We start from the raw sequence: 16667 nt of genomic DNA, 5'->3' as shown, positions 1-16667 counted from the left end.
GTCTCACTACTTTGCCCAGGCTGGTCTCAAACTCCTGGACTCAAGCCATCCTCCTGCTTCAGCCTACCAAAGTAGTGAGATTACTGGTGTGAGCCACTGCCCCTGGCCTGTTCTAGCCTCTTATCTCCAGTCCCTGCCACTCCCAACCACTCCCACATCAAGACTGGGAGCTGAGGGCCACCATTCCACCTTGAAGATTGTGGCATCAGAGCAGGGGCAGCAGCCAGGACAGTAAAGCTGTTGAGACCCAGCAGCATATGGTAGAGGTAATGAGCTAGGCCAGAGTTGAAAAGGAGATAATGGAAGGACTTTGAACCAGTCCCAAGTTCATGTTCGGGTATTCGAGTACCTACTATGGGCCAAGCAGTTAGGTGCTGGAGATATAGTAACAAAACAGATGAAAGTCCAGGTCCCATTCTAATAGTTGGGGACAGACACTAAATGCAATATGCAAACGGTAGTACATTAGCAGATGATGAGTGCAGTGGAGAAAGTAGTAGGAAAGGAGGCTAGTATGTGTCAGGACTAGGTGATCTGAGAAGGCCTCACAGAGATGGTGACACTTGAACCAAGTCTTGAAAAAGGAGAGGGCATAAACCATGAGACTACCGGAGGCAAGAAAGTTTCAGGCAGACAGACGCCAAGAGCACAAGTTGTGAGGCACATGCTTGCTTGGCCCACTTGAAGAACAGCAAGGAGTACAAGAGAGTTGGAATGAGTGCGGTGAGCAGCAGTGGGATAGGAGGGCCAGATCATGCAGGGTGTTATCCAGAGGGAGATGGAGAGCCACAGAGGGTTGGAGCAGAGGAGAGACATGGTCTGATTCTGTGTTGAGGACTGCTGATAGTTATGCGAGAACAAACTGTCAGGAGATGGGAAATAATCCAGGTGAGAGAGATTATATATATAATCAAGAGCTATCTGGAGAAAATTCTTGTCCATGGCCACTTTCAAACTTACCCTCCTCTATCCTTCTTTTACGGTAGCTCTGCCAGTTAACCCTTTCTTCTTCTCTCCAAGTGACGCTTCTGTCTGTTGCTTGGTATGTTTGGCTAAGCAGAGTTGTATACTTCAATAACAAGGACAAAAACACCCATTTACAAACTGTGATAAACAGAGCACTGGCTTCATGAATGGCCCTATTTGAAAAGAGATTATTCTCTCTTTGAACAGCCTTCCTCTTCGCTTCTGGGTAAACATCCTGAAGAACCCTCAGTTTGTCTTTGACATTAAGAAGACACCACATATAGACGGCTGTTTGTCAGTGATTGCCCAGGCATTCATGGATGCATTTTCTCTCACAGAGCAGCAACTAGGGAAGGTAAGGCCCAGCTTGAGTATTTCTTATATGTAGTCTTATGAGTTTGACACACTTGTCTTTCTGATAAGCATTCAAATAATAAACAATTGGTCTAAACTACACCAGCTAAAAAGAGATAGCAAGGGCCACTGTAAATTTGCTGTTCTTTAAAATCTGTCTCATTATTTTTCATCTAATTTTTTAAAGTGAAAAACAAAATAATTAGCCCCACCCGACTGCAGAATTCTGCCTGTGAAAAACTTTATCACAAAGTATGCGTTTTGTTTCCTAGAAAAACATTCTATGGACGCTGAGAAACTATTAACCCAAAGTACGCAACTATTGAAATTTGCCTAAATCAATTCTATTTGAATCTACATAAAATGCCTATTTGAATATAACACGTTGCTTATGGGACAGAAAATCTTGCCCAAGATTTCTAACAATACCAGTTCGTCAGTTTCTAATCAAAGCATGAGTACTGTTTTCCTATGGTTTTCTTTGCTGATCAATAGTCCCAAGAACGCAAAGAAAGATAAAAATCAGAGCAAACTTCGAAAGAGATGTTTTGGTCTTATTTGAGCCCTCCAAAATATACTAAACTGAGCAATATCCGTGCCTAATGGATCTTTGAACACTGAGGAGGAGTTCTTGGGCAGGACTTTAAGAGTACCTGGAATGAATGGAGACTGATGTTCCATAGGTGCCTCAGACTCCCAGTCATAATCTAAACTCTTTATCAGCAGTATTTCTGCAAAACAAATCTGTTTTTACTTTTGTCTTCCCTAGCATTGCCTAGTCTCTCAAGGTAGAATCCTCAACGTTATCTTTGACTCCTCTTCCTTCCAACCTCTATCCCCAAACTATTGGTTACCACCCACTTCTGTCTCAAATGTCTGTCCCTCCCTCCTCCCTTAGCCTTATCACTTAGCCTTATCCCTTCATCCTGTCCCTACTGGGATAATTGCTTCCTAATTGGTGTCCTTGCCCTGCTGTCCACCTATCCTTCTAAACTTTTCCTTTTCACTGTCTCTCAGATAATCTTTCTAAAACATAAATCTGATGATGTCAGTCTGCTTCTTAAAAATTGCAACTATTTCCCATTACCTACCAGCTAAAGTCTTCACAGTGCCACACAGTGCTTCCTGATGGGCTTCAGCCCTCTTTGCTGGCCTCATTATTTTCTTGCACACTCCACATACCCACTGTGCTACAGCTTTTACTTTTCCCAAGTTCACACCATGAACTTGTTCTCACACCCCTTTGCTCATCTCTCCTGCCTCACAATCCCTCTGTCTAGTAAAATCCTACCCATTTATTCATCATAAACATTTTATTCATTCAACAAATATGATTTCTTAATGAGGACCAGAAACTGTAGGAGACTCAGATCAGTCTACATACGCCTACTTTGTGAACTTTCCCCAATGTATTTCCTACAGCACTTTCTTCATTTGACTAATAAAGTTCATCTTAGCATGCAGCACACTGAAAGGCACTTAAATGTTTATTCACACTAAAAACAGTTGTTTATGAATTATGTTCTTGACATATTCCACTTAATCCTCACAAGTACCAAATAAGGTAGTTATTATTACCCTCATTTTATAGATGAGGAAATTGATGTTCTGGGAGGTTACAAGTCTTGCCTAAAACCACACAAAGTAGCAGAATTATGATTTTTGATTTGTCCAACTCTTTCTGTCAACTCCTGCTGCTAATTATTTGTATCATAGTAAGCACTTCATAAATCTGTCTTTGCAACTAGATTGTAAGGTTCTCAAGGGCAGCTGCTAGTCTTTATCATTGTACTCTCAATGCCTGCTCCAGTGCTTAATAATGTTTATTGAATGAATGAATGATAGCATGATTTCTGGGTTCCACTTAAATTTGACAAATGAGAAAATCTCAATAATATCTCAGTCTCTAGGCATCCTTCAGAATGATTCATCAAGCCATTGATTCAGCCTCATGGGCTGGGGCATCAGCCCTATCACTAACTTACCTATCTTCCCTGAGTAGAATTTTTTAAAGTTTTGTGACAAATAATGACTTTTAAAAATAAAATCATATTTAATTTTTAAATATCACTGTTATAATTACGTAGAAACATTCAAACTGCCAGAGAACCTTTGCAAAATCACACATCAGAGCCACCAATACTAATGACCATGTGCTTCCTTGAAGAAACTGGAAGATGTTTATAATCTAATGAAATAAAAGGGACAAGCTAGAAAATCTGCCACTGCCAATTACTTACCAGTTTCATGGTTATATAAAGGGCTCAATCAGACCTACAATCAAGTCTTTTATAAATGCCAAATTCACTGGTGGGTGAGGATGAGAGCAAATGTTTTAATTCAGGCTTTTTACAACCATTAGTAATGAACTATGATTGAAATAAGTTCCATTGTTACAGTAACTCAAAATCATGCAAAAATAATAATTTTAGTTCTTTTATGAGAGGAAGGCAGAATATATTAGCATTTAATCTGCCTGAAAATAACAGTGACTCACCAGAACTATCTAGATAGCAGTCAGTCATTCAGTCAACAACATTTAAGGCCTACTGCATGAAGCCTTGTTAGCAAGAGGTAAAACTGGTTGGTGGTGGGGGTTCAGCTACATTGGAATATTATAAATTCCTCCCCCATCTTTTTTTTTTTTTTTTTTTTTTTTTTTTTACTCTTTTGGTGATGGTTGCTTTTTTTTTTTCCAGGAAGCACCAACTAATAAGCTTCTCTATGCCAAGGATATCCCAACCTACAAAGAAGAAGTAAAATCTTATTACAAAGCAATCAGGGATTTGCCTCCATTGTCATCCTCAGAAATGGAAGAATTTTTAACTCAGGAATCTAAGGTATCATTAGAAAGCAGAAATAAGCTTATATTTGGTTACTTTAAGTCATTTCAGAATCTCTCAACAAGTCTTTCTTTTAGAAACACGAAAATGAATTTAATGAAGAAGTGGCCTTGACAGAAATTTACAAATACATCGTAAAATATTTTGATGAGGTAAGATTTTAAATAACATTGTTTTTAACCTTTGAATCAGGCACAAGGATGTGGTTATAGCATTCTGTCAGTTTCAGAACAGCTCTGGCATCCCAAAAGGCCAGAAAGGGAAGCCAGGAAGCCTGTCTGAGATGGGGGATCCTGGCACCGAGCCAGACCCTGCACATGGCTGCCCCTCTTACAGTTTTATCATGCTGACCACATTTGGACCAGCCTGAATTTACATTTGAGTTCATGGGGCCTCCAGTCACACTGACTCAAGTTAACTTTGATGAGTAAGTAGTGGCCCTATTAAATGGGGTCAGCTTATGCTTGATTGTAATTTGCTAAAAATGAAAGCTAAGCTTGTTAAATTGCCTAGATTCTGTGTTCAATCGTTATATGAAATTATGACATATTTCTAACTTAAGCGACTATTTCAATAAACCATTCTCCTTTATGATTAATTCTCCTTAATCTGGGTTTTTTTCTTTGGAAATTCAAACAGACACATTCATCAGATGCTTTGTTTCCAAACAAATGTTAACTCCCCCTTCCCTGATTCCCCCCCAATCATGCTGGGACAGGCTATCCATGTCAATGGTGAGAATAGCTCACCAATTCCATTTGCTACTTGAAGATGAAGTGAAGCTCTAAGGTAGGGTAGAGGCAATGAGTTCTTAAACATGATAAGCATCCCTCGTTCCAGGGGTCAGGGGAGAGAAGGGAAGCACGAGGAGGGACTACACTGCCCAGATGGGAGGGAAGGGAAGGATCTGTCTCTGACCAGGATGTCCCTGCCTGCTGCATTTAAGGAGAAATACTTGCCTGCATGTTGGCTGCCCAGGAATGCTTGCTGTGCTTGGAATGGCTGTGACATAATGCATAAAGCAGGGCCTTGGAAGCCTGGCCCCATATTTGTAAGCAAATAGTTGGTATTTCTTGCGAGCTTCTATTTTAAGCCAAGGTATTGTTGATCCTGTGATAAGGACTTAGCAAAACAACTTGCAAAGTGAGTATGTAAATGATGGAAGAAAATGTTGGCATCTGTTTCATACAGATTTTACCACTCATAGCATCAGGTATGCAAAAAACAGAATTGTAATGCTAAAACCACAATATCTAAAATAACTGTTCTAATTGTCAACAGATTCTAAATAAACTAGAAAGAGAACGAGGGCTGGAAGAAGCTCAGAAACAACTCTTGCATGTAAAAGTCTTATTTGATGAAAAGAAGAAATGCAAGTGGATGTAAGCACTCTGGGGCCTGGCTTAATCTGGCAAAGTTCTTCAGACGACTTGGGAGCAAAGTGGCTGCTTGAGCTACTCTGTGTCGTTAATTTCTTGTTTGCACATAGGTTCCACTTTGGGCACTGTCTTTTTAAGAGACCAAGGCACATGCACAGCTTTTAGAAAGCATACCAACCATTGTGCCTGTGTGTATACCGTGGGAACCCTTCTGTAAATAGAGTTGAAGTGGTTGTTGCAAACAGCCTCCTTGTTTACAGAGAATACAGGGCCAGTAAGCGAATGTCAGTATTGTTAACTACAGTCTCCACTTAAGCACAATGATATAAGTGGTTTTGTTTGAAAACTACAGCTATGTAGCACTTGTGCTACACTGCACCTCTGCATTGTAAAGGGATACTGCCAGTGCTCAAACAAAATGTGAAATGAGTCATTTGGAAACAAGGTGGGGGTGTTAGGGCAACCTCGAGGATTTGCAGCATTGAAACTTTCCCCAGTAGTTCTTGGAAAAGCCGACCACAGAATTTGGTAGTGTACACTTAGCATTTGTGAGTGTGTGTGTGTGTTTAAACCAAAAACTAACAGTGTTGCAACATTGTTGAAAGGGCTCGTGTTTTTCAGTGGTCATCAACTGCACTCCATCAAACTCACCTCCATTTCACCAAGGAGCTCTAAAGTAAGGAGAGTGGGCTTTATTTAAATGAACAGCATTTTAACCAGATACTTTGTCCTAATGTATGTTCCTTTTCTTCATCTATTTTTTCATACTAAATGTATTTGATAGTGGACATGTTAGATATTATACAAAAAAATCATTAATTCATTTCTGTTCCAAAACCTTTGATCAGAAAACGATCTGTGGAAGAGTAACTCCATTTCTATATGAGTGTCTCCTTGCTTTAGATTTCTGGTGAACCCTGTGGTTATGAATACTTGTGTGTGATTTTAAAAAAAAAGATACATTTTACATTTCATCGAATTGCTGTTCACACTGGAGTATTATATATAAATATATATATTTGAGGCCCAAGGCCTGAAAAATATTAGTATACAACTTGGTATCTTAGTCTTACTATGTACTTTTTGAAAGTATTCCTCGCAGGAGAAAGAATTATAAAATACCCATTTTATTCATGCCTTTCTTTTTAAAGAATTCTCTATCCAGTTATACTGTAGTCTTTTTAGTGCTGATTTTTTATTCCTGAATTTTTGCTGCTCATGACCAGTTTTAATACCACTGTGTTTTCCTTCTATTAAACCAGAAGAAGTAAACAGCATAATTGGCAACCCTTGAGCTTTTCTTGTGGCAGGCACCTTTTACCCTTGGTGCTCCAAATCCCCCATCTAGGAAAGAAATTTTTTCAAGTCAAATAACATTGATCACATATTCCTTGAAATCATTTACCAACACTGTATGGAGCATTAGGATTTAAATATGAGCTTGTCTTAAAGGCAATTACTTTTTGCTTCTGTATTATCTGGAAAAGCATGAGAGAGGTGACACCTCAACAAACTGATCAGAGAAAATAAATAAGCAGTTACTACCCTGATAGGCACCTTCCCAATCCTGTTGCTTTTGACCATTGTCTGTCCAACGGACACACCTCAAACAAACAAAACTACCAAATAGATGACAGATCAGAATAAAGGTGAGAGGTCTGGTCCCCATCTAAGGCTGCTACAGTCTTCAAAGAAAGAAGTGAAGGAGTTCATAAGAGAACAACAGTAGGAGAGTTGAGAGCCAAGGGTAGGAGAGTTGCCCAAAAGACTTCCCCTTCTTTAGGGTACTGAAAACTCAAAGGATCAGCTACAGCTTTATCTAAGTATTTACTAAATGCTACATGAGGGTGTCCCTGTCCAGCTTTCTGGCACATGAGTCCTGTGTGGAGAGTTACCTCCTCTTCCAGGGACTGTGCTGTTGGGAACTTTGGGCAAGTCACTTACCTCTTTGTGCCTCAATTTCTGTATAATATTTCTAAGCTACCTCACTGAGGTGGTATGAAGATTCACTAATGTATGTAGCGTGTTTGTCAATCCTCCAGTGAAAAGCACTATCTAGATCACATTTTGGATCACATTAGCCAAATGCAGTAAATGGCCAAATTAGATGTGTGCTGAAGACAATCAATCAGTCACTGGGTCTATATTAAACAGCAACCAGAGCAACAAATGGCAAACAATTTCTATTTTCAAGTTTCTTTGCATATTTTTTTGGTGCAAAACAATTCATTTATAAACTTTTTTTTCTAACAAACACTAGTGTCTACAGCAGCATTTAAAAAATTCTGTTACCTTTTCTGTATTAGGATTTAAAGTCTATTTCTTATTGTATACCTGATTGAAGCTGTTCTTGAAGATGAATGTTTTAAATGTCTATATCCAAAAAATAAACATTTTGATGTAACTGTGGACTGTCTTTTTTTTTTTTTTTTCAATTTTCTAGTTATAATAGATTTTTTATTCTAAGTGGCTCCATGGAAATTATTTTTCAGAGATAAGGTGTCACTGTATATGCTGTGAATAAGCAGCTATATTATGTAGTAAGTAAACCTAGTTTGCTAAATGGTGCTAAGGACTGCTCAATTACAATCCTGGCCTTCACTATCAACTGGGGCTTTTGACTATGAACACCTTGGGATAATGAACATTCCACTTAATTTGGGAGACTTGAGCTTTGGCCTCATTAACATGAAATTATTTCAGCAGAATTCCTCTAAAAGATGTCACATTAAGGCTTCCAATGGGTATAGACCAAAAAAAAATGAGAGCATACTTAGGGACACAAAACACATAATTATTTGGTTAGATCCACAGTAATGGGAAGTAAAGTTAAATACCAACAATGTTGGTATTTAAAGGGACCTGAGTTCAAGTTTTATAATCAATGGCCCCCTTGTTAATACAGCCATAGGATTTAATTATTTGCACTTTATTCTAACAAAGCCAAAATCAGTAGACTGTCATATTGCTAAATATATGCTATATGGTTGATATAAAATTAAACACAATATAGATTAAAAAATTAAGCTCTTTAATAAATTATGTGCACACAGCTTTTAGAAAAGGTAGCCTTTTGTATATAGATACCTTTACGTTCTTTATGCTGACTTTTAAATTGTCATCTTTTTTCAACTACAATTTTTGTATATAGTAAACCAGAAGATGTGTACGGACCCTGTTATTGTCAAGCATCTCAAAGACGAAGAGGGAATTAATGATAGTTATATTTCACTCAAAATGCCAAAACAAATTTCAACAAAGTAAAAATTTTAAAACGTGATTCTAACTAGTTCCTTTTTGTTTTACATTCTCAAACCGTTGTCAAATATTCTAAATATCTCTGAGACTTTCTCTTGTAATACTTCACTTGTATCATCTTAAAATCCTGACAGTCATACAATACAGCATGTAGTAGGTACCTTTTCTTGAGGCACATTCAAGTGTTTTGGCAAACAGTAAAAAGTATCTAAATGCCACAGGTTAAAATGTCAAGTTTTACTGAGTCACCAACTTCACCTCTTTTGATCTGCCTGTTCTCCAAGAACATCATTCTCCAGAAGATCCAAGTTCCTCTAGTTGTTTTCTTTGTGTTGTTTCCAGTTCTTCTAGTCTTTTGCGAAGTAGAGAGAGTTCCCTTTGATGTTGTTCCTCCTTAAAATGATGTAGAGAAAGCATAGCAAAAGAAACTATTAGAAAAACTGTTAGGTAGCAGCCTTGGACTGCCTCTTTTATATATGCCTATAACATCTGGCAAGGAAATGCTGACCACTGTAGCAGTCTAAAAACAGTAGCATGGGCTAAACTACCATCTAGTTTTGCTTCTCTCCTGCCTCAGGCTCTAGCCTTAAGCAAAACCCGTAGTCTGTTCTTCTCTAGGTATAAAATTCACCAGGGGGTGAATTAGAAAATGCTAATGCAGGGCCCAGGTATACTTACATGGTAACTTTCCAACAACACTGGTGTTTAACCGCAGTTTATTATAAACAAAGCACTTGGCCTGAGATTCAATTCAGTGATTAAAATCTTCTGTGCTTATGTTATAAAACATAATTACTTATTAATACTCCATCTTCTGAAAAAGAATCAATCTGATTCCTTCAATACCTCAGGGGCCTGATACAATAGAAGGAGCCTAGGTTTTGGATTCAACAGGTTTAGGTTTGAAACTTTGTCACTTATTAGCTATGACCTTATGCAAGTCACTTCACTCTGAATCAGTTCCCTTATCCATGAATTAGGAATAGTAATATCTGCCCTCAAAGCATTTTTCGTTATTAGACGTTGCACAGAACATGCACAGTTCACTGTTAGTAAATTCTCAGTAGTAATTAGTATTAACATTATGAATAAGCTACAAACTCTAGGTTACTCAATGACTCAATCAAGTTTCCTCTTTTCTATCGTCCAGTAAGAGATTTCACTCTCAGCACCATCACTAAAGGATCATGATTCAAACGGAATTCAGCAAATTTCTATGCTAAATGAAAGGGAAGAAGTTAAAACTAGTTTTAAATGTTTATGCCACTTTTGTGGTGAATTTTGAGCACTGACCAAAGTTTTAATTTGAGTTTTATCACCATATTTAAACATAAAAACCTACAAAAATATATGACCTTTTTTTCCCCTAAAACAAATGCTCATACCTGCATATGAGGAGGAAATGGTAGTTCCATGACTGGAACCATGGCTGATGACTGAAAGCTAACAGGATTGATAGATGCTGTTGGAGGCATGTTAGGAACCAAAATTAGACTTCGAAATTCATTATGTCTTCTCTGTATATCTTTTAGTCTTTTCTGAAGCCTTGTATAGTCTTCGAAAGGAACATTTTGTCTTAAAAAGAAAAATGTTTCTTTAATATGGTTATACCCTATTGAAGCACAGTATGATTCACAGAATATAATTTTAAACTGGAAGAGGATTTCTAAATTATGAGATCTATATATAATATATAGATAAAAAATCTGTTTACCTAGAAAGATAAACAGAAACATGACATAACATCTTAATCATTAGCAATCATTAGCATTGCAGACTATCAACTCATTATAAAGTTTTATTTGCTAATTAAAGATCTAAAATCTTTTGATACTTTGGTACTCACTCCTACCCTCCTACTCACCCCCATTCATGAATCCTGAAACTAAAGGGAGACTCTACACCAAAAGAGTGCCTTATCTTACAGAAAGAATCAAATAAAAATACAGTTCATAGCCCTCAGTATACACATGGGATTAGTTCCAGGACATCCCTCACATATCGAAGCCTGTGCATACAAGTCCTGCAGTCAGCCCTACAGAACCCACATAATGGAAAAGCTGGTTCTCCGAACTGGCAGGTTTCACATCCTGTGAATACTATATTTTCTATCCATGTTTGCCCAAAAAAAAAATCTGCATATAAGTAGACCCATGCAGTTCAAGCCCATGTTGTCAAGGGTCAAGTGTAAAGAAAATGCTGGACTGAAGCTTACAAAATTGCCATTTTTAAATAGGTGAAATATGGTCAAATATAGAGATTTTCACATAGTTCAATCTAATTTTTAAAATGTCAGTGTAATATTATAGTAAGAAATATATATTTGGTCTTTGCCCTTGGTTCCTGGCACACAGCTCCTAAAACTCTGGGAAACTCTGAAGTGATAAGAGTATCTTTTGTATATTAATAAGATAACTGGTGGCTGGGGGCCCCTGAATAGCTTCAGGATGGGGCAGGTCACCAGAAAGACTGAGGCATGATTAGAGGGTTGGAACTTTCAGCCCCACTCTCCAACGCCACCCCATGACATCTGGAAAGGTAAAGGACTAAAGGTTGAGTTGGTCACCAAGGGCCAATGATGTCATCAATCATGCCTATGTAATGAAGCCGCCATAAAAACCCAAAAGCATGTGGTCAGAGCGCTTCTGGGTTGCTCAACATGTGGAGGTGTCTGCAGGCAGGCATGCCCAGAGAGGGCATAGAAACTCCACGCCCCCTTCCTCATACCTTTTCCTATGTATCTCTTTCATCTGACTGCTCATCTATATCTTTTGTAATATCCTTTCTAATAAGCTGGTTAACATAAGTTTCCCTGAGTTCTGTAAGCTGCTCTAGCAAATTAATTGAACATGATGAGCAGGTCATGGGAACCCCAATTTATAGCCATTTTTAGCCAGTCAGTCAGAAGCACGGGCTACAACCTGGGGCTTATGGCTGCATTCTGAAGTAGGGGGCAGTCTTGTGGGACTGAGCCCTCTACCTGTGGGATCTGATGCTCAATCCAGGTAGACAGTATCAGACCTGAATTATAGGACACCTAGCTCATGTCCACTGGAGAACTGATTACTCCATGTATAGGAAAAAACCCCAAACATCTGGTGTCAGAAATGTTGTGCTGACTGTGTGAGAATGGGAAAAACACTGGTTTTTCCTAATATAAAAGGTAATCACAAAGGTGAAGCTACACAACTTTAGGAAAAAATGACATGGAGAAAAAGGCTAACTTTCCAGGCCTTCACAGATCATCATCTTTTTGGACATGACATCCAATAATCAAATATAATTTCAAAATCACTCAAAATTCTAGATGATCTGCACCACAACTGGCCAATCTTGAATTGCTAACATTTCGATATTAATGTTTGTGGAAGAGGAAGTAAGTTGAATTCTGTTTTAGAAGGACTGAGCCAGGAATGGTGGCTCATGCTTGTAATCCCAGTGCTTTGGGAGGCTGAGGCAGGAGAACAGATTAAGCCTAGGGGTTCGAGGCTACAGTTAGCTATGATTGTGCCACTGCACTCCACCCTGGACAATAGATGAAGACCCCATATTTAAAAAAAAAAAAAAAAAAATTGAAACAAAATTCAGAATTACAAGCGTGTTTGTAATTTACAAACTGCTACCAAATTAATAAACTAAAGGTGGCCTCCTACTTTGGAATACAGTATTGTAAGGCTGGCACTAATTCTACAGTCTAGAAACCTCTAGAATGTTCTTTAAAAAACAATTGTTCACCTTTTGGTAATAATTGCACCCAAGAACACCAGTGCACATCATAAAACATCACTGCATGATATTATAGGCAGTTTCCATTACAGAAAAATCTATACTTGAATAGCTAAGGTGCTGAAGGCTACCACTAATTCACTAAATTAAACAGATTTTTCTTAACTTGAATCAAATGTGTCATACAATGCCATTACCAACAACTTAATATGACAAATCTCTGCTTTAAAAATGCTGATGATCCTGATTATCAGATGTGCTTGGATGTGACTGCAAAACCCGAAACTACAGCTCAATAATATCTCCACACCAGGAAACCAAAACTGACCTTTGATTCAAAGTTGTAGGCACAATTTTCAGAACTATGCAATAGCTACAACTGTCTTGTCTCAGCAGCAACAACTAACACCACTCCTTGCTACCAAAGCCAGTGACATTTTCTGTTAGTCCCAACCATAAGGCAAACACCTGGCATGTGATAGAGACCTTTTGGTTTAAAGAAACATTCGGTTAGGGGGTAAAAAAAGGATAGTACATTAGGAGTTATCAAGCTGTTTTAGAAATCTTTTAAATGTATATTTTAAAAGAAAAGAAGGTACGTTATACTTAGAGACAAAGTTCTATGACATCAAAATAACCACATGGGGAAGACACACATACAAACACATTACCTATTTAAGACCTGATTTTCTGTTTCCAATTCTTCTTTCTTTGCCTCCAAGACTTCTACTTTCTCTTGTAGTCTTTTCAATTTGTTTTCATGAAGAGATTTTCTCTAAAAAGAGAAATACGAACAAGTATGTTAATACATAATCTCTTATTTGAACTATATAGAAAATATTTTACTCACCAAAAACTGTATTTAGATATGAATGTTTTCAGTGAATACTAGAAACAAAGATTAGTAGACATGGCTCTTACTGAAAATTGCAAAGATAATAAACCACAAATCTATCTAATATTCTCAATGTGACAATTAATTATGAATGCCAAACAAAAAAACTGGTGTCAATAATTGCTGCAAAAAAAAAAATCTACAAAGGGAAGGAGTCAAATTTTACTACTGAGTCTGCCTGTACATCTGGTAAGAAATAATGAGCTCTCCATTGTCCCAGAAGATAGCATGTGTTTAAGAGAACTGAGCCAGGTACAGTGGCTCATGCCTGTAATCCCAGTGCTTTGGGAGGCTGAGGCAGGAGGATGGATTAAGTCTAGGAGTTCAAGGCTACAGTTAGCTATGACTGTGCCACTTCACCCTGGACAACAGACCAAGAACCCATTAAAAAAAAAAGGGGGGCGGGGAGCCAGGCACAGTGGCTCACGCCTATAATCCTAGCACTTTGGGAGGCCGAGGTGGACAGATCACAAGGTCAACAGATTGAGACCATCCTGACCAACATGGTAAAACCCCGTCTCTACTAAAAATACAAAAATCAGCTGGGCGTGGTGGCGGGTGCCTGTAGTTCCAGCTACTCGGGAGGCTGAGGCAGGAGAATCACTTGAACCTGGGAGGTGGAGGTTGCAGTGAGCTGAGATTGCACCACTGCACTCCAGCCTGGCAAAAAAGCAAGACTCCGTCTCAAAAAAGGAAAAGAAAAGAAAAGAAAAAAGAACTGAAACAAAATTCAAAATTACAAGCATGTCTGTAATTTATAAAGTACTACCAAATTAATAAACTGAAGGATCAGAAAGCTAAGATAGATACAGATGCATCTGTTTAAAAGCTGCCTTTCTAAATCTTAAAAGGAAAAAATGTAAACTTTACAATATACAAAGGAAAAAATTCCTGAGTAAATCTTGTATGGTTTCATTAAATAATACTGAAAAGTCCAGGTAAAATGCAAAAGGAGTATATGGAAAAAAGTAGTATTTTTTTTTCAGTTTCTATACACAGGCCTTTTGTTTTTAATAGAAAAACACCTATGATGTTAAAACTCATTTAGTTGCTACAAACCTTTTAGGCATTTTCTAACTCTTTTATAACTGAAGTATAATCTTATAGAAAAATGCATAGAATATAAATGTAAAGCTGAATGAAAAACCACAAAACAAATGCTGGCATGATTTCCTTGTAGGTCAAGAGCACTGCCATGCCAGAAGGGCCCCTACCTTTCCCCCTCCCAATCAGTAGCCCTGTCATCCTCTGAAAAGGTAACCAATTAATTTACTTCCAAAACTATAGTTTACTTTTGCCTATTTTTGAACCTCATATACATAAAATCATAGTATGTATTCTTTTATTAATGACTTTCACTTAACATTGTTAGTGAGATTTATGTTACTTACAGATATACTTCATTCATTCCCACATATTATATTCCACTTAACGATTACTGCATAACCTAGTATATTCACTCAGTACACCGTTAAGGGTTATCTGCATTATTTCCAGTTGGGACTATTACAAATAACTCTGCTACGAGCATTGATTCTCATGCTTTGATTGTCCCACATCCTCCAACATCACAGAAGGCTTCCTTATGCTCCTGTCTACCCTGGCAAAGGAACCACTCTTCTGGCCTTTATCACCGTAAGTATTTATTTATGAATTTATAGGTAGTTAAGGAGTCCATCTGTCTATCCATCCACCCATTCATATGAAAGAAATCATAAATTTATGCTCTTTCGTATCTGGACTTTTTTCTCAACATTTCATCTATATGACTAAGCCATGGTTATGTATTGTCACAGTACTTCTTTTTCATTGTAATGTTGTCATCCATTGTACAAATATACCACATTTTATACATTTTCCTGTTAATGAAAATTTAAATTCTTTCCAGTCTGGGGATATCATAAATATTTTATGAACATTCCTAAACATGTTTTTGGCAGATGTACCTCATTCTCTTGAGTATAAACCTATGAGTGGGTCATAGTGTATACATGTTTTAGCTTTAGTAGATACTGCCAGTTTTCTAAAGCAGTTTTACCAATTACATTTCCACCAGCAATATGTGAGAGTTCTAGCTGTTCTACATTTTTGCCAGTACTTGGTACGGTCAGTCTTTTAGCTTTTGCATCCTGTTTTGGTGAAATACAGTATCTCACTGTAGTTTTAATTTACATTTTCCTGACAGCTAAAGGTATTGAGCATCTTTTTTTATGCATGTTAGTCATCTGGATATCCCTTCTTTGTGACGTGTCCATCCTAGTCTTTTGTCCATTAAAACTTTTGAGTAACCTGATTCCTGCTGATTTGTAGTTCTTTATATATTCAAGATATGAATAATGTGTCAGATATGTATGTATTGCAGATTGACCTTCTCCAGACTGTGATGTCATTTTCTTTAAGAGTATCCCTTAATAAAAAGTTTTTAATTTACATAAAACCAATTACATCAATCATGTATTTTATAGTAAGAACTTTTTGCATACTGCTTATCTTTACTATCCCAAGATCCTAAAATTTTCTCCCAAGTTTTCATCTAGAAGTTTTTTTTTTTACCTATCACACTTAGGTTATGGTTCATTTTTATCTATGTTGTGAGGTTAGGCTGAGTTTAATCAATTGACTCACTACTGTTTATCTGAAGGAACATCCTTTATCGAAATGCAGTGGTACCTTTAGTGTAAACCTATTTCTGGACTCTATACTGTTCCATTTCCCTGTTTATCCTTATGCCAATACCACACTGAATTACTATAGCTTACATTTAGTGTTGATACCTGGTAGTTTTAAGTCCTCTAGCTTTATTGTTCTTCAAGATTGCTTTGGGTATTCTAGTCCTTTGTACTTTCAGATGAATTTTAGAATCTACTTTCTAATTTCTACAAAGAAACCTGCTGAGATTTTGATTAGAACTGCATTCAACTTATGGATAAATTTGGGAAGAACTGACACCTTAATATTGAATCTTCCAAGTCATGAACATGGTACAGTTTTTCCTTTAGGCATTTTTCAATTTTTCTTAGCAGTATTTGTATTTCAGTGTAGAAGTCATAAACATCTTTCACTAGATTCATTCCTAGGTACTTTATGTATTTTTATGCTATTGTAAATGGCATTTAAATATTTTCAAATTGTGTGTGTAAAGAAAAATAACTAGTATTTGTTACTTGACTTCGTACCTAGAAATTTAAAAAATTCACATTAATTTTAATAGTTTATTGATAGGTTTGACTTTTATGCATGCACAGT

At 37.3% G+C, this 16667-nt stretch overlaps 2 protein-coding genes and 1 long non-coding RNA gene across 3 annotated transcripts in view; 2 read left to right on the top strand and 1 right to left on the bottom strand.

Moving 5' to 3' along the window:
- LOC116479090 (plexin-C1-like) overlaps window positions 1-7946 on the top strand; it is a 28341-nt gene extending 20395 nt beyond the window's left edge. Inside the window, exons 7-10 of the mRNA XM_032170897.2 lie at window positions 1174-1321; window positions 4020-4160; window positions 4241-4315; window positions 5445-7946. Of these exons, the coding sequence (XP_032026788.1) occupies window positions 1174-1321; window positions 4020-4160; window positions 4241-4315; window positions 5445-5549 (469 nt within the window). The 3' untranslated portion in view covers window positions 5550-7946. The remainder of the gene's footprint in view (window positions 1-1173; window positions 1322-4019; window positions 4161-4240; window positions 4316-5444) is intronic.
- The window catches only part of LOC131380755 (uncharacterized), a 517791-nt gene that overhangs the window by 149076 nt on the left and 352048 nt on the right, over window positions 1-16667 (top strand). The gene's annotated exons all lie outside the window — the stretch shown is intronic.
- Window positions 7977-13432, bottom strand: LOC116479093 (uncharacterized). Its single transcript, XR_004250934.2, has 3 exons — window positions 13198-13432; window positions 10186-10375; window positions 7977-9193 (listed from the first exon to the last, which is right to left on the bottom strand). It is a non-coding gene; the product is annotated as an uncharacterized LOC116479093 (long non-coding RNA).

This window comes from Hylobates moloch, unplaced genomic scaffold (assembly GCF_009828535.3).
Source record: "Hylobates moloch isolate HMO894 unplaced genomic scaffold, HMol_V3 SCAFFOLD_12, whole genome shotgun sequence".
Classification (NCBI taxonomy): Eukaryota; Metazoa; Chordata; class Mammalia; order Primates; family Hylobatidae; genus Hylobates; species Hylobates moloch.
Note: the sequence above shows the minus strand (reverse complement) of the source record. Positions and strands in the feature narration are given on the sequence as shown.